We start from the raw sequence: 20,645 nt of genomic DNA, 5'->3' as shown, positions 1-20,645 counted from the left end.
GATTTCATTTTTTCTTTGTCCCTTCTCTCAAAATTCTTCAAAGCTTTAACAAGCCTCTTTTGTAAATCCAATATAGGAAACTTATCCAGGTCACCCTTTTGGTTTGCTGTTTGTATATTCCTCTTAATTATTAAGACATCAGCCAGTTTCTTTTGTATGTCCAGTGTAACATCTTTTTCCATGTCATTCTTGTAGCCTGTCATTTTTAAATTGACTTTCAAATCAATCTCAATCTTACCAGGTAAAATTGGTTCCTCTTCCATAACATCTTTTAAACACAGCCTATCTATAGAGGTAGAGACTCTTAAAATTAACTTCTGGATCCATTGTTCAAAAATATCCTTCAATAACTTCAATAACAAATAGTCTTGGAAGAGAAGATGCAACATTCTAAACAATTAGTTCCTGGCCCACGCCTTTCACTGGGATAGAAAATGTGTATTTTTGCTTCATCCTATATTTGTAAGTCAAATTTAAGTGCTCTTCTCCTTTAACTGTAATCTTTAGTTCCCTCTAGCGTCCAATTTTTAATGTCTTATCTTTTTTTTTTTTTTAAAGAATTCAAAACAAAAGCATTTTCCCAACTATCTGAAGCACTTGTGGGCAATCTCAAGTCCTCTCCTTGTCCAGAGAGGAATTATGAAGAGCCAGTCTACTCGCTGGGTCTTCATTCCACCACAGTCATCGGCTCAGCTTTTTGCTGAGCCATCCTCAGTTCAACATTTCTTCCCCTGAAGTTGGTCACAAAGAAAAGGTTCTGAAATTATACAGGATTGCTCTGGAGCAAAAAGATGTTTTCAGTAGAGAGGATTATGTATCTATTATTAGTGGTATCTAGAAAAGAAGAAATGAGATTAATGGTTTTGGGTATATCTTATTTATTATTGAGAAATTCATAACCCGTCTTTCCTAATTATTTTCTGTCATTGTCCCAGTTTTACAAGAAATCTACAGGTGTGTTCCCCTCCCCCCCATATTTTACCAATTTTATAGGTTTTTGAAAATTGTATTTTGTTTCCACAGAAATTGGATAAGAAGCTCCGAGAGAACCTTAGAGATGCCAGAAACAGCCTTTTCACTGGAGATACACTTGGAGCTGGACAGTTCAGGTAACATTTCATTTAATTTTTGGCAACATTTTTTAAAAACATGCTTTTATTAGTACTTTGCAGAATTAAAATATGTCACTGCTTTTCCTTAGCTTACTTATCATTGTAGTAATACAAGAGTAACATTTTTAAAATGTTTCTTGAAGAAAATTGATGGTTTAAGCAGATTGCTTTAGTGAGAATCTTTTTGTAATTTCATACATAGAGACAAACATTTTATTTAATTAAAAACTCTTGCATTCAGTGGGAAAATGTTTCATATTCATTATAACTCTTACAGTGTCCCAATATAGTTGTAGTCATTAGAATTTTCTAAGTATGCAGATAGTAATGGAGATACTAAACAAATATGCTTGTTTATAGTTTTCAGAGACCTCTTTTAGTGCTTGTTGACAGAAACATAGATTTGGCAACTCCTCTACACCATACTTGGACCTACCAAGCCTTAGTACATGATGTACTGGTAAGTACCATGTGTATTATCTTTTTTTCTCTTCTTTTTACTCCCAGATCTATAATACAAAATTTAATGCAATGCACCTCACCCCCTATTCTTACTTAACACAGATAACTTAAAAATCAGTTTCTTCCCAAGAGCAGATATCCTGACAGATATGCAAATCATTCAGTTAATGCCAGCTTTACTTGTGCTTTATATCCTTAGGAATGTAAGTGATCCAAGGAGTATTGTATAGTTTTGCTACATACAATATTATTTACTTTAACATAACGGATTCCCCAAATTGTGGCTGAGCTTGGTCGCCAGCCATTATTTCTTGTTAGTGAGATAATATTTTCTCATTTCTTCCTGCGCAGTGATAAAGTGTGCATTGTGTCAATTATCTGGCAAGAGGATTTTATCTAAGAGGAACTGTGTCCTGTGAAAGAACATGCAGTCTGATGCCATGGGGAGTGTGAGAGGGGGATAACCTTTGCCTCCCTATTTTGCTTTTGAAACTTCTTGAAATCTTATTCTTTCAATACCCTATAATAGAGGTTTATTGTACTAATCATCAGAATATGGTAGAATAATGGTAATATGTGAGGACAGTCACCATTGTTTCATATATATTTTTGGTATAGTAAAGGGTTACTTTTTGATCTTGGAAAGAGTTGTGGAAAGTGTACTGAAAATAGGACTTAAGCATATAAAGGATTCATATGTCAAAATGATTGATGTAGGTCAAAGTTATTCTTGGAAGGAAAACATGATTTTGTATCTTCACATTAGAATTAATAAAAGGAAATAGAAGTTTAAAAGATGGATTGTGTAGAACATCTAGGGAAAAGGTAAACTGGTTGCAAGATACTTGCCTTTAATTGCTTAAAATGAAACTATTGCCAGTCCCAAACAATTTGAACAATATTTCTTTAAAATGTTGTTGTTCTGTCTGGTACATTTTACTATTACAGTAATAGTAATCCATAACTATGGCATTTTTCTAAAATCCTGTCTCACAGATTTTTTTGATTGTGTCCTACCAGAATATAGAATATATTGTACTTGGTAATAAGAATTTTGACTGTTATTTAGATTTTTGTGAAGTATGTCCATAAATAATACTTTGTTCTCTTCAGTATTTATTTATTTCACAAACAGCTACACATTAAATATTAAAATATCATTAATCACCACAAGATGGTGTAGGTGTTACATATTAAGAACCTCAAAGAAAAAGTAGCTTTTGGGTTATGAATCAGGGGTATCACCATTGACTAAATAATCTTTTAATTGCTGGTGTGGGTCTTCCGGGCTGTATGGCCGTGGTCGTGAAGTCTTGTTTCCTAACATTTCGCCAGCACCTGTGACCGGCATCTTCAGAGTGCAGGAGCACAGACAGGACACAGAGAGAACTGCCCCTGTCTGTGCTCCTGCACTCTGAAGATGCCGGTCACAGGTGCTGGCGAAACGTTAGGAAACAAGACTTCAAGACCACGGCCATACAGCCCGGAAGACCCACACCAGCCATCGTATGCCGGCCGTGAAAGCCTTCGACAATACAAATCTTTTAATTGATTCTTTAAATTTATATTTATTATTATGTATTACCAAACTTTCTAGAATAAGTATTATCAAACTTTCTGTAATGTTTTATTAAATACTAAAGGAAGCACTTCCTTTAAAAACATGAAAAGATAGCTTGCATTATTAAACAAAAATGCTGTTTTGTCATCTTCATTTTCTGTTACAATAAAAATAAATTTAAAACAGTATTTAAAATTAACTTCTGTAGAACAGGAATCCCTAATCTTTTTGAGTCAGTGGGTACATTTGACATTTTAAGAGCATGATTGGGTGCCCAAAGAAAACAGCTGCCTTGCGGGGGGGTAGGTAGCCTGGTCACAAAATAGCTGCCATAGTGAGTGTTGTCAGTCCCCCCGCCCCCCCAAAAAAGTTGATCTCTCGGTGGCTTTCAGTACCATCAGTCATGTTACTCTTCTGGGCCAATTGAGGGAGTTAGGAGGGGGAGGCAGTCTTCTTCAATGGTTAACCTCTTTCCTCTAAGCCCAGTTCCAGACACTCTTGATAGGGGAAGATCGATCTGGCCTTAGGCCTCTGCTTCTCAGAGTACCCAAGGCTGTACTCTCTCCCACTCCAGTTTAACATCTACATGAAACTGCTGGGTGAGATTATCCGATAGTATGAGATTGTGTCATCCTTATGCCGATGATGCTCAGTTATACACCTCTGCCCTGGACTATCCAAGTGATGCTACCAAGGTGTTTTCCCAGTGCCTGGAGGCTATACAGGCCTGGATGGGGAAGAAGTGACCTCAGTTCAACCTTGACAAGACTGAGTAGCTATGGATTTTACCCCCCTCCCATATCTAGTGATTTTCCATTATTTACTCTGAACAGAATTACACAAATACTTCTTGTGTGCTAGTTGCACCCATTCCTAGATCGGGGGCACTATTCACAGTTACTCATGTCTTAGTCATCTCTTGATTGGACTATGCAATACATTTTACAGGAGATTGCCCCTGAAGAGCATTTGGAAGCTTCAGCTAGTCCAGAGTGCAGCTATATGTGCAATTTTGGTTGCACCATGATATGCCCATGTAACACCAATGCTACATGAGTTTCACTGACTCCCAGGAGGTTTCTTTTAGGAAAAAAACTCACTAATCTTGTTCAAAAATAAATGACCCAATATTAGATTTTTTTTTTAATCTGTTCATTCGTGTCCAGTTCTTGGAGATTGCCTGGACAAGTCCCTGTAGTTTTCCTGGCAAGGTTTTGCAGAAGTGGTTTGCCATTGCCTCCTTCCTAGGGCTAACAGAAAGTGACGGCCCAAGGTCACCCAGCTAGCTTCATGCCTAAGATGGGGTTAGAACTCAGTCTCCCGGTTTCTAGCCTGATGCCTTAACCACTACACCAAACTGGGTCTCATTAGAATGTTAGTCACACTTAAATCCCAATGTAGCTGATGAACAAGTTGGTCTTTCACAACTATTATTCCTACTATTTTTTTTATTAAATTAAAATAAAGTTAACTTAATTTTCACAGAAATTTAAAAGTGCAACCAAGAGGGAGGGAGGGAGGGAGGGAGGGAGGGAGGGAGGGAGGGAGGAAGGAAGGAAGGAAGGAAGGAAGGAAGGAAGGAAGGAAGGAAGGAAGGAAGGAAGGAAGGAAGGAAGGAAGGAAGGAAGGAAGGAAGGAAGGAGCAAAAAATAAATAGAAATTAACAAGCTGTATAAAATTGAGAACTTTCAAAGTAACATTAGATTAGTACTGCACATAAAGGTGATTTTATATCAATGTAACACTTTAAAACCATTTTCAAAATCAAATCAATCAGAAATGAGCAAAGGCTCAATATAATAAGAATTTCTAATATTATATGATTATAATATTTACTTATATATGCTTATAATATGTGTAATAGTATATAATATATAAGAATCATCAATCAGAATAAACAATTGATAGGAGTTTCTATCTAATCTGAGAACGTTTGTCCTTATTATAACCAGTCAAGGAAAAATTAATATTTTAAAGACGTATGTTAAGAGAAACCCAAACTTCAGATGAGATACAGATATGTATGTGCAGAATTATGCTCCATATATGGTTTACAGGTTAAATTAAATTCAGTAACAGACTTGTATTTTAAATACAAAGTTATTTTGACATTGATCCATATTCCCATAGTGTAGTCTGCCATTCTTCTAAAGAAGGGATTATGTACAATTTCCAGGGAGGTAGAATATGGTATTCTACCAGTTGTTATCATTTACAAAGCCAGCTCCATATGCTTTGCAGAATTAATATAAGGCTTAGTAATGTTTAATAGAAAAACAGCTGGTAAGAATTAAAATTTATATTTTAGATTTGTATCATTCTATGGTGAATCATCTTCCAGAATTATTGAACTTTATGACATTGCTACTGAATATGAAAAAAATGATCAGACTTGATTATGTCATTTCCAGCAGTTTTTGAATGTGAATTACCAGTTTTGGCAATCAGCATTGTACCAATGAAAAAAACCTTTGTTCTAGAGTATAAAATACGCTAACAGAAACTCAGAAATACTGTAATATTCTGAGACATATATTCAGCAGCAAAAACAATAATGCATGTTCTTATTTGTATGCAATATATACAAAATAGAGGAATTTAACAGAACAATTCAGATGATATCTTTGATTGAAAGACTGTTTTGCTTTATTTACAACAGCAAATCATAACATCAATTTGGTGTTTTTACTAACTCATTTTGAATTTAAAATGCTCTATTCAATTATTAGATAGCAGGCGATAATACCTAATTGAGGTAATCTTTTATAGGATTTTCATTTGAACAGAGTTGTTTTAGAAGAATCTTCAGGAATGGAAAATTCTCTAGCAGGTGCTAGACCAAAGAAAAAAAATAAAAAATCATATGATTTAACTGCAGCTGATAAATTTTGGCAGAAACATAAAGGAAGGTAAGTTCAATATTTTATATCACCAATTCACTATTTATGCTTCAATTTATATTACAGTTTTCTCAGTAATTTAAACAAAGTGTAAAATGTAGTATGAAGAAAGGGCTTCAAGGAACGTTTTTAAAATGTATGTTTAAAATACAAATTATAAATTAAAAAATAGTTTACACAATATTTATTTAGCCCTTTTCCAGAGGTAGCAGAGTCCGTTCAGCAAGAGTTAGAATCCTACAGAACTCAAGAAGACGAAGTCAAGCGGCTTAAAAGTATAATGGTAAGATTTTTTGAAACAATCAGAAATACTCTTTTTGGACTTTATAGAGTGTTTTAAATATATTGATATTTTTAAAATACAGTGGATATATAATGCTGGTTGCTTTAGAATTCTAAAATTAAACAATATTTTTAAATCAGTTCCACAACCTTTTATACAATTTCATAATCTGTATTGTATACATTTATGGCACAGAGCCCTCTGATACTGATTGGTTCTGCTGTTTTGAATAGATGTGAGGGCTAGGAATAGTCTTTACTGTTCTAGTGGAGCAAAACTAAATCTTTGCACTTCTAAGAGGAAAAGCTAGAGATGATAAAATGCTACAGAAAAAGGATGGCTGAAGAAAAGTTTAAAAGATTTATTTTTAAATATTTATTTATTTAACTGCCACCTTTGCCTACTTCTGTATATTTAAAACAATATGCTGGGATAGAACCAAGTTCTATAATAATTTAAAACAGGTAATGTGAAGCTTTCAGCTAAACTGTCTGCTAGGGTGGAAGAATCAGATTTTACACCTAAAGCTCTTTTAAAGGTCATCAAACTTCCACAGAGACAAAAAGAGCTAATTCCAGAGTCTAAGATAATACAGTCTAAGACTGGAAAATTCTAATCTGACTCTTTCTTTTGAATCTTGCAAAATTTTGAATCTTACTCTTGGTTTTTCCCCATCCCATATAAATCTGTTGATTGTTCTTTGCCAGACCTGCAAATTTTTATCTGAAATTGTAATCAGTGCCATTCAGAATAGAAAATTAATCTTGGGTAGTATATCACAATAAGTCCTAACCAGGAAAGTTTTCTACCTTTCAATATCTTGTTTTATTTCTTTCTATAATTTGTTGTAATTGTTTTGAAATATATATTTTATTATATCCTGCCAAGTGGAGTCATAGGTATTTCACTGAATCTTTTATTATATCTGTTTTTTGACAAAATCCTCTTCATCAGAGGTAAATTCTGTATTGATATCTTAGTTTTCATTAATTTTATATCCAGAAAGGCAATCAGTCTTTAATTACTCTATTACTGTTGTATGGAGCTTTGTGGTTGCATAATTGTTAATGCTGTATCAACTGCATAGCATTTCATCTTTTATTCTTCTTGAATTTTGATCCAGATTATTTATTCATTTTATTGGAACTTATTTGCTTCCAAAGTTATTACAAATAGTAAAGCAGAAAGTGGACACTCTTGCCATGTACCTTTACATATTAAGAAGCCTACAGAGTGTGTTCCGTTCACTGTAATCTTCATTGTTTGCCATTTATATATGCTCTCCACCTAGGTTCATCCATCAAAGCCAGTGTATTCATATACTGGAAAACCTTTCTTGGAAGCTTTCCTCCTTTTTTTCTTTTGAGTTGATTTGTCTAAATTTGAATTTAGCACTCCATTTATGTCTCCTACAATGATTATTTCTCCCTCTGCAGTTTCTATTAGAGTATGAAAAAAATATTTCATAGAATTGTTCTTTGTCTGTTCGGGGCATAAATGGATGCCCGTGTTAAAATTTTGCATTCTTTTCTTACTTTCAAGATTAATATTCTTCCTTCTTTATCCTTAAGTTGTTGTAATACTTCCCAGGAGGGTGATTTAAAATAAATTACTATTCCATTTTTTTCCAGATGCTATCTATTCTTGATCTAACTTTTCCTGTTTTAACAAATTGACATAGTCTTGTTTTATGTGTGTTGTAAACAAACAATATCAGCTTTATATGATTGGAGCCTGTTGAAAATTATTCTCCTTTTACTAGGTAACTTAAATCCATTTACATTTAATGAGGTTTACATTTTTTCCCATTTATTTGCAGTTTAGTTTCAATTTAATGCTGCAGCTATTATTTGTTTGTTTGTTTATGGAATTTGTATGGCCACCCATCTAACTTGCATGTGACTCTGAGTAACAATTAAAACACGAACAATCACAAAATTCAACCACTAAAACCAATTAAAAACAGTTGAAAACTACAGTTGAAAACTACAGTGACAAAAAGACGGGGGGGAGTGCTGTCTAAACCTATACACAGCACAACCATTTAACGGGCTCCACACTTCCATGGGATCTCCAAGCCCAATGGCACATCCAGGTTTTGAGGGCCTTCCAGAAGGCCAGCAGGGTTGGGGCCAATCTAAGCTATACTATACTTAGTTTCCCCTCTACTTTATCTCCAGTTTCCTTCCCTGTGCCAAAAAGTGCATTATCTGTTGTGTCTTGAGCAGTTAGTATGTCCTATAAAGAGGAAGCCTCTGTGGTTATCCTGATGGTTATTCTTTTTGTTTCCAGATAAACTTCCAATGCAAATGGGATTCTCCATCTGCATCTTAATTCGTTTGGTTCTTAATAATCTTTAAATCCTTCTGCCAAAGAAAAGACAAAAGGCAGGGCAGGGTGGAGTTGGCAGCATCAAGTGTTGGGCGGTTGGCTTTGAGAAACCATGTCTGTGTGGATGCTAGATGGCAAAAAATGGCCTGCGGGAGACCAAAAGCCCTATGGCTGCACTTGTGGCTTAGACAGCTATGAGTTAATAAAAATACCAGAAACTTCAGAGTGGAGCAGGAGAAGAGTCCTGTTTGCAAGCCATCATTCTCCTGCCTCTCATGATATACAAATATTATGTAATATGGATTATTGTATTTCTAAAGAGATTATTCAGAGAACCATTCTGATAACTGCAAATCAGGTCTACAAATAAGTTGCAAGCATACAGTCAATGAGACTTCATCATGATTTTTCTGAATTGCTTTAATTGTCTCTTCAAAGTTAGGTAAAACTAGAGTTCCTTTCTGTGTAAATTAAATAACCCAATTAGTTTTTAAGCATACATATATGAATAAAAATAAAAATACCAATTTTCTTTCCAGGGGCTGGAAGGTGAAGATGAAGGAGCAATAAGTATGCTGTCTGATAATACAGCTAAACTAACTTCAGCTGTTAGGTAAGTATATCAATAAAACACTTAATGGGCAAGAAATTCGCCATTTAATCAGCTTTCTTCCATCAGATATTAGAATATATTTCATACTAAGAGTGTAATGCTATTCTTTAAATATCTCATGAAATATTAAACTAGTATAATAATGTAAAACCATATGTGGCAAAACCATATTTTAGGAGAATAGGAACTCTTAACTATTGAAAATATCTTTATAGATTATATGTTGCAAAATTAATTTGGGTCCCTGCACTGTAACCTCATCTGACATCATGGACACACCAAGTTATTAGGAAGGATTTGAATCAAAAACTATTCTCTGGACAGTACATTATGGCAACAAAGCAGAATCATGATGGGATAGAATAGCTAGTTTACAGAAAACTGGCCAGATGTGTTTTCTATAGTTAGCTTTAATTTTCAATGAATTGTCCACCTAAATCTGCAAAATCATACTGGTTAAAGAAGAGGGAGTCAAAAGTCTTAATGGCACATCTCCTAAGCAGCTGTAGGTCAGAGATTTTACAGCATATAAAGATTTGGACAGTATATGACCCAGGGTCATATTTTCTTCTTGAGAAATGCATTCCATAGCTAGTGAATGAGGACAAGACAGGATCTAAGTATTAGTTAGCTCAGAATACTTGTAATATTTTCCTGAGGCGCAGTTCTTAGATGTGGCTTCAAGGATTCTCCTGTTCCCTCCTTTATTTGTGTGCCTGTAGTATTTGAGATTGATTCCCAAATTGCATGTTTGTATTTGTAACACTAATTATATAAGTAAAATAGAATAAACAGACAAGTTAGTTTGTATGAAATCTTTTTCAGCTCTCTTCCGGAGCTTCTAGAAAAGAAAAGACTCATAGATCTTCATACAAATGTAGCAACAGCCATTCTGGAACATATAAAGGTATAAAACATTGATATTTTAAAGTTTTATCAGATTTATAGCTAATCAGTCCTTTTAATTGAGCATACTAAAAGGAAGGCTCAGCCATAAATTTTTTATTCATTTTAAAAATAATATACAAAAGAAAACACAGAGATACTGTGTATAGTGGGATTTGATTCCAAGTTTTAGCTCTGACTGAATCAGTGCAGAGGAAATGGAGAGGGCAGAGTTTTCTGGCAAGAGGGTATGCAGTAGTAGTTACAATGAACAATTGCTTGCATTATGTTTGCCTTATCTGTATTGGTTTGAATATAATTGGCACTCTGTCAATTAGCTTCCATTAATCAGATAATAAAAGGCTGTAATTTTCAGCCGTTTCTAATTTTCCCTGTACTAGTTTCTTGAACCTTCTGTCACAGATCCTGTTCTCTCCTCTAGCAGATCTGTTCTATGAAGTTAGGCTACTGTTTAGAATAGTGTTGATTTATATTTATTTATCATTTTGGGGCTTTTGTAAAGCAGAAGAGGAAAAAAAATTCCATAGAAATAAAAACTACATCATGCTCTTAGTAAAATAGCCTCCATTCCTGGTTACTCAAACTTTAATCTGCTCACCCTGATTTATGAACTTTTAACAATTCTTTGAATCCCAAGAGTTGCTGTGGGACTTAGATACTTTTCTTTCTCAGGCTAAAGTAATCACTTAAAAATGAAAGAGTCTCAGGATCCTTGAGGGATATAGCAGTTCCATGTTGAAGAGTAGATGACATGATTTAAAGTTCAGTCAACATATATATGGAATTCTAGCCTCCATGCTTGGAAATTCTGATTTTGACCTCTTTCTTCAGAGCTCCCGTAAATTACAAAATATTGCCTTGTGCCAGCCATGTCAAAAAAAGAAATAAATCCCCTTCATCATACACAGTAATTCCATAATGGGTTAGATAAGTGGACTATTAGATTCTGTGGAAATGTAGTTGCTCTCAACTCAGTGATCATTGCAGTCAATCCTTGTCATGTGTGATTGGATGGCAATGTTTTGTGATTGTATTAGTTACTAGGACAAATAAGATAGCTGGTTTTAAATAAGCATAGGTTTTTTTTCTTTTTAATTTAAAAAGTGATTTGGCATAATTCGTCCCATCATAACAGTTTAGCTTCCCTGAAATGTCCATTTCATTCTGAGAAAAACAAAAAGTTGCCGCCCTTTGTACTTTTGCTGTACTACAGTTTCATTTTTCAAAAAGCCAAGTCAAACTAAGCTACTTCAAGAGTGACCTAGACCAGATCAGGCCATTTCTAGAATTCAGGCTCAATAATTTCTGCATCTCCCAAGTACAAAGTACATACTGTATATAATGTAGAATTTATGTGTTCTTCTAGGGTCCACAGTAACTGATAAAATTATTGTAGTTTCTTTTACTAGTCCTATATTTTTAACATTGTTTAAAATGAATGAAAAACTATTGTAATTTTCATGTATTCCAGAGATTTTATCCTCGAGCTGCTGTTCTGCCAGATTAGATTCTCATTTTTTGTCTGCTTTTTTTTAAAAAAAAACATAGGCAGAAGTCCAGACTACTATCTCATGCTGCTGTGAAAAAAGCAGTTCATAAAAGAAAACTAAACAATCCAGTCATTTTTCTTCCACAGCTTTTCTGGGCACAGTCTGTTGAGAAGTATTGAATGAGAAATGAATTTTGGTGGTTTGATGATCAAACCAACAGTCTAATTTATATAACTAAAAATAATATTAAGGATTGCTTTCTTTAATGAGTTTGAAGGAAACTTTATTATAGCCAAAGGCCACAGATAAAAGGTACAGCTGAAGTTTTAATGAGTTTAATGTGATGATATTCAGTTTCAATTATCAGTGTTTTTAGAAGATTTGCCTATTATTGAGAGTGTTTTCCCCTCTGCATTTAATAAGTGTAACCTTTTTTTCTACAATTTTTTGCATAAAATATTTTTCGCAATTGTCTTAGATAACTAACGCTTAACCCACTGGCAGTCTATTTCCATAGACAGTAATGTAGAAAATAAAGGTTTTTTTCTTCAGCATTTTACATTGGACCTCTGTCAAAATCCAAGGCAGGATGTGGTTTGGAAAATGCTTCCATAGTTGACTGTCTTTTCCTCCCAAGGCATAGAAATCAGATGGCCTTGCTGAATTAGATGCTTTTGACACTGCAGAGGTGGAATAAATTATTACCATGCTTCCTTTCTGCTTCAGGAAGTTTCTTAGAGAAAAATAAGAGGAGACAAAAGTTAACTAACTTTCCTGTAAGTTTTCATCAATTGAAGTCTAAATGGAGGGAAAATATGACTCTTCCCATCGAGGCAAAAGAATGAGGCACATGATCAGAATCTGATTTTTGATTATTGAGTGTTTGAATCATCCACAGCAGTTTTCTAGGATCCTTAATTAGTATCTCATCTTCCCATTATTTGTACTACAATAATAGATAGTGGTTTATTTTTAATTTTTTACCATTATTTTTTTTAAGAGTCTTTTATTTTGGAATACATTGTCTCCTCCTAAATCTGTATTTAAGAAAGTGCATGCTCATCTATATGCACACATATATGGGAGGATGTGTCAGTGTATATACACACATTTGCATATAGATACAGATGTGCTGTACCCTTTTATGGCCTTATACCCATGGAAGAGCGTTTGATCCAGTGAAGTCTTCTATGAGTGGAAAAGGGAAACATGATTCTTGCAGATTCTCTTTTCTTCTGTTCTGGCACAGAGAAAAGGTGAAAGAGATGAAAATTCCCCCTCTCCCATTTCTACTCAAAGAAGTGTCCCATCACAGAATCTAAACCTTGCCATTTATGGAGGTAAAAAATTAAGTACTATCAATGCCATATATCTTTTGACTTCAGAATAATTTAATAAAACGTTATGTGTTTAATTAAAGTTACCAAGACCAAGGTAGCTGATATGCGAATTTATGTTTTCTATAATAAGTCTTAAATTATACTTTTGTAGTAGTTCATTTTGCAGCTGATTTCCAGATTGCCTTAGATTATTTTTGAAGGCACAGCAAAAGGAACTCTGAGATTAATCACCTTTCAGAAATTCTGGCAGTTTTTTGGCATATTTCAGTGTTGAGCAAGAAGCTGGAAAGAAACATCAGTATTTCCCAAGATGGATTAGCAAATATTTATTGAAAAGGCTTAGAAGAAGAGGAACCTTGTTTTAGGTTAATTGTTTAACCTAGTAAGATTTTGGCAACTCAGAAATGTAGCCAAAAATGGATAGATGCAAGGAAAATATCTGCTTTTATTGGAAACATTTTTGTATTGCTATTTTGGACATCTTTATGCATTTTTCTTTTCATTGGTCTCAGTGTGACTTAAACATCAGAAAAAGAGTAATTGTAGTTTCAGAGTGTTTCTTTTTTTCCTCTATGGGTCTCTGGTTTTTGCTGGATTTTTTTCATAGTTTAATAATAATTTCCAGTAACAATAATGTAAATTATTGCCTTAATTTTGCTAGTTACATTTTAGTGATGGAAAGATTCGATGCTACCCACTATGGAGGAGTGTTGGTGAAATTGCTAGATCTTGCTGAGATGGATAAATTAACTTCTTTAATTAGAGAAAAGACACTATCTACATTTCTTGGTGACTGGAAACCTTTTACTGACTTTCTGCATTAAAATGAAAAAAATGAACTTGTGATTTATGGTTTTGATGATTAAGCAGGATAGATTATAGAAAGAAATTATGATATAACTTGAGAGAGAGAGGTTAAAATATAATTGTACTTTTAGCTGCTGTGAAGAATATCAGAAGCCACTTTGTATTTTTTCTTTTTTTCTTTAACTTTCTTTTCCCTTTTCTTGCACTTCTTGCTTTCTCTTTGAATTCTTTTTCTTTTTTCTTCCTTACTTTATATTAGTTTGTATTAGTTTTTATGAAACTTTTTTTAAAGTTTCAATAAAAATCATATGAACATTCTTTTCCAAGTTACATTTTATGAGGTTATATTTAAGAAATAGAAAAAAGTTTTATTTGATAGACTTTTGCATTTAAACATCATGTAAAGATACTAAAATACTGTGGACTATTCTATAGAAAGCTCTCTAACTTTCTTTATTGCATTAGAAAATAAAAAATGCCGTATGTACCTCCCCCTCCCACCAGATAGAATCATTGATTTAAGATATGTAATATAGTTTTACCACACGCATTGAACAAATTAGTTTGCTGTTGTCCTGAAATCCTTGCAAAACAATTAATACTTTTCCATATGATCTGCCCATTAGCTATGTTTTGTTTTATATAGCTATTGAGCTCTTCTTAAATTTTCTGTTTTAAATCTTGCACAGTCCTAAATGCAGTTTATTTTGTGTGAGTATTGAAATGAATACTTTGAAGAGCTATTTTGTACCTCACTTCATATATCATTATACTGGTGATGTTTGATATCCTTCTGATGAATGTTGCTTAGGATTTTTATCATATATGTCCCAATGAAAGGCACGTACGGCTAATTTGTAAATGGTAGAAATATCTCTAGAAGTGCCATCCAAAAATTGTTTGTGAATAAATGGGTTAATTTAGCTTTACTTAAACAAACTGGAAGTAGTTTTAAGTATATTTTCAAAATTTAGCTGTTACCTGGTTGATGAAGACCATTTCTGAATAGGGAAATAGTTACCCTCTGCTTAAAATCTTGGGGTTTTTAATCTAATAATTTAATCAATAAATAAATAATAGTATTGATTAAATAATTTTAAGGTATATAATACAGTAGTAAAAGAAGACTTTGCAGCTTTTTTGAAGGCAAGGGATATAGCAACCATGTATTAATGTCAGTTCTGAATCTGATGAACCCCTAGATGAGAGATCTATAAACCCTTTGGGTTTGAGGTATCATGGCAGAAAGCTGTGATAGTTTATGTATTCTATATATTCTATGAGAATGCATGTTATTCATATGTATATGTATTATATGCATTATACATATGCATTCACATGTATAATAATGCATGTTTTTATATGTATTATTAGAATACATATATTCTATGTATTCTATGAGCCTTACTTATTACTTAGGTAATAATTATGTAGTTATGTAACAGAAAGATGTATGAAAAGAAGTATGGAAACTTTTTTATTTTCTAATGGAAAGGGGGGGGTGTCTATGCACTTTCCAATGACAATTTCATTTCATTCAGACTCGGAAACTAGACGTGTATTTTGAATATGAAGAAAAAATTATGAGCAAGTCCACATTGGATAAATCGCTTTTGGATATGATTTCTGATCCTGATGGTAAGTGTATAATTTGGATTTATTGCAATGTTCCTTTCTGTTAATAAAAATTCTGAAGATTGAATTAATTAAGCTGCTTATATAGCAATAAGAACTTATGCCTGAAAATTTGAAAAACTACTGTCACTAGTGAAATAGCAGAGCTAGAAGAACCAGAGGTCTGGTACTATATAAAGTAAATTCACATTTGCATTTGAAAGCTTATAGAGTGTGAATAGAATAATGACTATAAGAATAGTCATAAAGACTGTTGCTTGTAAGCTGTAGATTTTCAACCTTGACTGTTACATTGAGAAATCTTCTCCTTGATAACTCTTTCAGCTGTCCCTGTGAACAGAGGAATCTCATTAATTTTACCTAAGGCATTACAGGACTCATTTTGATGCTAAAAGACAGCATTTAGAACTTGTACAAATAGTTTAAGAAATTTAATACTTCTTGGGGGATGTCGCTTTTTAGCAAACTAGGTTTATATATTGATTTATTTTTGCCTCAGCAGTCCCAAACCAAATGTTAAAATCCTCTTCATTCAGAAGTACAGCCAGTTATATTCTAAACAGAGATACAGGCAGTCCTTGACTTACGACCACAATAGGGACCAGAAAATTTGTCCTTAAGCGGTGCGGTCATTAAGTGAGGCATCACGTGACTGCACCTGATTTTACTTTTTTTGCAGCGGTTGTTAAGCGAATCATTGCATTTGTTAAGGGAATCACATGTCATTAAGTGAACCATGCACTTTCCCATTGATTTTGCTTGTTGGAAGCCTGCTGGGAAGGTCACAGATGGCAACCATGTGACCCCAGGATGCTGGAACTGTTATAAATACATGCTGGTTGCCAAGTGCCCAAGTTTTGTTCACATGATCACGGGGACGCTGCAACGGTCATAATTGTGAGGACCGGTCATAAGTCACTTTTTTCAGCGCCATCGTAACTTCGAATGGTCACTAAACAAATGGTTGTAAGTCAAGGACTACCTGTAAGTGAAATCTAATAGCCATGCCATTGCATAGCCCCTATCCCCGAATGCCCCTGGTGTTTCTCATTTCTTTTCCTATTACCCATTTTGCTATATGAATAGGCTTTTCTCAGTTGGTGTTACTACACACACACACACACACACACACACACACATCCATCATGCAGAGTTTATATAAATTGAGGGATAGGATTATCTCTACTCTGAAGCAAGTATTTCAGGAGACTCGCACATTGAGCTGATTCAAGATGAGCAGATACTGAATTAATAGTCATCAGACTGATTCTTCTTGTACTGTACAGTGGTGGCTGCTGATTTGACAGTACTTTTTCTACTGATATAAGTGCCAAAAGTGAACTTGTAAACTATTATGATGATGATTTTTAGTGGAATGTATTTTATGATAGCGTTAAGAAGAAGAATTTTTTTAAAGCAAACCTTTTCTCTGCACAGCGGGAACAGCAGAAGACAAGATCCGACTCTTTCTTATCTATTTCATAAGTTCTGTACAGTTGCCTTCTGAGGTATGTTTGAAGCAAACATCTACATAGTTTGATTCCTAATTTAATTTTTGTCAGTAACACAGGTGAGTTTATAGTTTAGTTTTTGTCAGTAACATTAAGTTATTTTCTGTTGTACTCTAAATACTTTGTTTCAAATCCATGAACAATATAAAAACACATAGATCCAGGCAGACACAATGGATCATTTATGTGTTGCATTAAACTTTTTTTTTTAATTTGTTGAGTAAACATATGTGTCTAGGTTTAGCCCTATTTAGCCATTATGGTTGAATTCACATAACGTGCTAAGCTATAACCAGACAGGCCACATCATGATTTAGCAATACATGAACTATTTTAGTATTTGTTATGTGATCATGTTTAAAAGATCAGAAATACCCTAGGGATGTCAGGGAACACAGGAAAGGTTTTTATATCAACAAAAAAGCTGTAGAGGTTAACTACAAAAGCTAGCTTTCCTAAGCATCTTTAATAAAATGTAAGTCCCATTGAGCATAACAGAGTTTACTATTGTGTAACTTGTCTAGTTTATAATTTACATTATAATCACATTTGAAGTATTAATACTAGCCTAATAAAAATTCTAAATGATTGGTTGATTGATTGATTGATTGATTGATTGATTGATTGATTATGTGCCATCAAGTCATTGTCAGCTGTTAGCAACGACATAGATCAATTTTCTCCATGACAGTCTATCCCTAACCTGGTTTTTTAGGTCTTCCAATGCCAAGTACTTATATCACTGTAAATACAACTTGCTTGGTACAAAATTGAAGTTCAGTAACCAAGAAATACAAAAGATAGTATTTACACACCTCAGAGTCAGAAAATATTACAGGTAATCCTCATTTAATGACTTATTGGGACTGAAATTTCCATCACTAAGTGACACAGTCATAAAGCATAACATCACATAACCATGCCACTTTGCAATAGAAATTCCAGCACTTCTGGTTGCCATCGTTAAGCAAATCACCACAGGTTGTTCAGCGAGGACACCATGTAGTCACCATTTGTGACCTCTTACCAGCATCCCCATTGACTTTGCTTGTAGGAAGCCAGCAAAGAAGGTTGCAAATGACAATCGATTACGTGACTGCAGGGACACTGCAGTCATCATAAATATGAGGATCAGCCATTAGTACCACTTGTTCAGCACTGTCATAAGTTTGAACAGTCACTGGAGGACCATCTGTATTTTTAATGCATAATATTCTATGAGTAATCCTAAAAGAACTGACTAGGAGCACTCACCCACTTAGTTTTTCTAGATGTAAACTTTCCTTTCCTAGAACATGATTCCTTCAAAAATTAAAAGGCAGTCCAGTAGCTCTCTTTTAATATATCCTCTTTTTAGGGATTGTGTACACTGTAAGTTTCCATTCCACTCCTTAGTGGGTTTTTTTTTAGTAAGAAAAGGATTTCCCACTATTTTTACCAATATTCTGCTAGAAATTTGGCAAAAACGTAATTATAGTGTTGCAAATACAATTTTTAAATAAACTTCCAAACCATTAAAAAAACTGAAAATAAGTTATGGTTGATTCTCTTTGGTTTTGTTTCTTTCCGGTTTCTGTAGCTGATAAAAGCAGTTGGAGTTAAATTTTAGATACTAGAACATTGCAGAGGACTTTATCCTGGTTAACCCAATTTGAAGTGCTAACACATTATTCTTTGATAACAGATGGTATCTCTGACAATATATGGATATTTCAACAAGATACTGGCTCTTTTTAAGTAGTTTCGTGAGACAGCTTATCTGTGCCATAGTGCAATAAATGAACCTAGTGATCAATAGTACAGGTAGTCCTCATTTAACGTACATTCATTCAGCGACCATTCTAAGTTATGACAGCACTGAAAAAATGGACTTACAACCTCTCCTTGAACTTATGACCATTGCAGTGCCTCCGCAGTCATGTGATAAAAATCTGGGCCCACCCACATTTACTACTGCCCCCCTGCTGCTGCCCCAGGCCTCTACTTCACCCCAGTGCAGCCATGGAGGAGGAGCACCTGAAAAGCTCCAAGAGATGAGAATCCATCATTCACACAATGCCCATCTTGCGCGCACATGCTTACGGCCTTCTTGAGGAGGAGGAGGAGGAGGAGGAGGAGGAAGTAGAGGCCCAGGCTGAGACTGCTGAAGGCCCTGGGCCACCATTGTGCTCCAGGTTTAGGTGGCCTCAGTACCTGAAAAATTAGCACTATAAGACTCAGGCTCTTGCGAAGGCACACTCAGTAGCTTCCAAGAGGTTAGTCTGTATGAAATACTCCTTGCCAATCCAGCATTCGGTACTGATAGCTCCAAGAGATGAGGACCCCATCATTCACACCCTGCTGTCTCATGCATGTACACTCGCGGCCATCTCTCTACTTCAGCCCAGAGTAGAGGAGGAGAAGGCAGTGGTGAGGGCCATGGGGCTTGAGGCAGAGGCGAGCCCGGTGGAAGGTAAGCCGAAGCAAAATATTTTCTGTACAAAATAAATGAATAAAAACAAATGCAGTTTCATAAATAGATATGCAATTTAAGGAGAACTGTGGCAACAATTTGTAAATGTAAATGTAAACATATCTTAATCCCCACAATCTGAATTTGGGAAAGCTGATCTATATTATATTCAATCTGATGTCCTTCATGTATTTTGAACCATAACTTTCTTCACACCCAGCCAGCTTGGCAGCTAGTCTGATATGATGAGATTGTCATGAACCATCATACATACTAAAATGCTTAGTAAAATAATTTCATTTTATAGGAGTGCTTTCTTTTGATTTTTCAGATAGATTCTTCTTCAAAAAAATTGACTGCTTTTAATCATTTGTTGTGGTGATCTTGTTTTTTTGATTAGCAATTTCATGGCAGTAGTTGGGGGGTTAATACATTTGCCTTTATTTATAGTAGCTCAGTATTTTTATGTATTTAGAAGATGAATATTAGCTTATTTTCTGTCATACTAATGTATTTATTATTAATAAATAAAAAATTGTCAGAAGTTTCAAATCTCCATTTCATTCCAGGCAGATTTGGAACAGTACAAAAAAGCACTGACAGATGCTGGATGTAACCTTAGCCCTTTAAACTACATTAAACAATGGAAGTAAGTAAATTTTGTTTTCATAATATAATAAAGAAATATACTGCTAAAATTTAGATCAGAATTTTGCTTCAGATTAAACCCAGAACCCATCCAATACTGTAAGGAGAGGTGATTTTACTCAGAGGTATCTGTGGGAGAGGAAGGAAGGTGGTCAAGTGATAAAACATGGGTTGCAATATTCAGATGCAAACTCTGCCTCTCTTGTACTTTCATGCAACAGCACAAGGGCAGAGCTTGCATCGTGATGTCACAACATACATTTCATTCTGGCATCGTTGTTGTTCGAACAGCTGCCTAGGGTTTTACTGTCATGTGTTCATCACATATAAAATAGAGCACCTGCTGTCAGCTATTAGGAAAATACTTAGCCTGAGAGTATAATGAACAAGCAGTGTTAACTCTTCATTCACATTGTTTTTAAAGTGGCTGGGATCTAAAGTTGTGTTCATATATGCAAGACTTGGGAAATTTTACTTCTTATCCTTGCTAGAGCTCTTCCCTTCCTCCCCATATCACGTGGCACACTAGCCCAAAGTGTTCCCCAGTTCTGTGGAGCAACATACTAAGGTGCAGGTAGTTTTATACATGGAAAG

The 20,645-nt window shown here is 34.5% G+C and overlaps 1 protein-coding gene across 1 annotated transcript in view; it reads left to right on the top strand.

Moving 5' to 3' along the window:
• Nucleotides 1–20,645, top strand: part of SCFD1 (sec1 family domain containing 1) — a 50,303-nt gene that overhangs the window by 16,240 nt on the left and 13,418 nt on the right. Inside the window, exons 9-17 of the mRNA XM_088145403.1 lie at nucleotides 1,024–1,109; nucleotides 1,473–1,572; nucleotides 5,905–6,044; nucleotides 6,228–6,318; nucleotides 9,189–9,262; nucleotides 10,088–10,169; nucleotides 15,347–15,443; nucleotides 16,878–16,948; nucleotides 19,973–20,052. Of these exons, the coding sequence (XP_088001529.1) occupies nucleotides 1,024–1,109; nucleotides 1,473–1,572; nucleotides 5,905–6,044; nucleotides 6,228–6,318; nucleotides 9,189–9,262; nucleotides 10,088–10,169; nucleotides 15,347–15,443; nucleotides 16,878–16,948; nucleotides 19,973–20,052 (821 nt within the window). The remainder of the gene's footprint in view (nucleotides 1–1,023; nucleotides 1,110–1,472; nucleotides 1,573–5,904; nucleotides 6,045–6,227; nucleotides 6,319–9,188; nucleotides 9,263–10,087; nucleotides 10,170–15,346; nucleotides 15,444–16,877; nucleotides 16,949–19,972; nucleotides 20,053–20,645) is intronic.

This window comes from Python bivittatus, unplaced genomic scaffold (genome assembly GCF_059951505.1).
Source record: "Python bivittatus isolate LINGU-HERP-01145 unplaced genomic scaffold, Pbiv_v1 ctg000480_np1212, whole genome shotgun sequence".
NCBI lineage: Eukaryota > Metazoa > Chordata > Lepidosauria > Squamata > Pythonidae > Python > Python bivittatus.
Note: the sequence above shows the minus strand (reverse complement) of the source record. Positions and strands in the feature narration are given on the sequence as shown.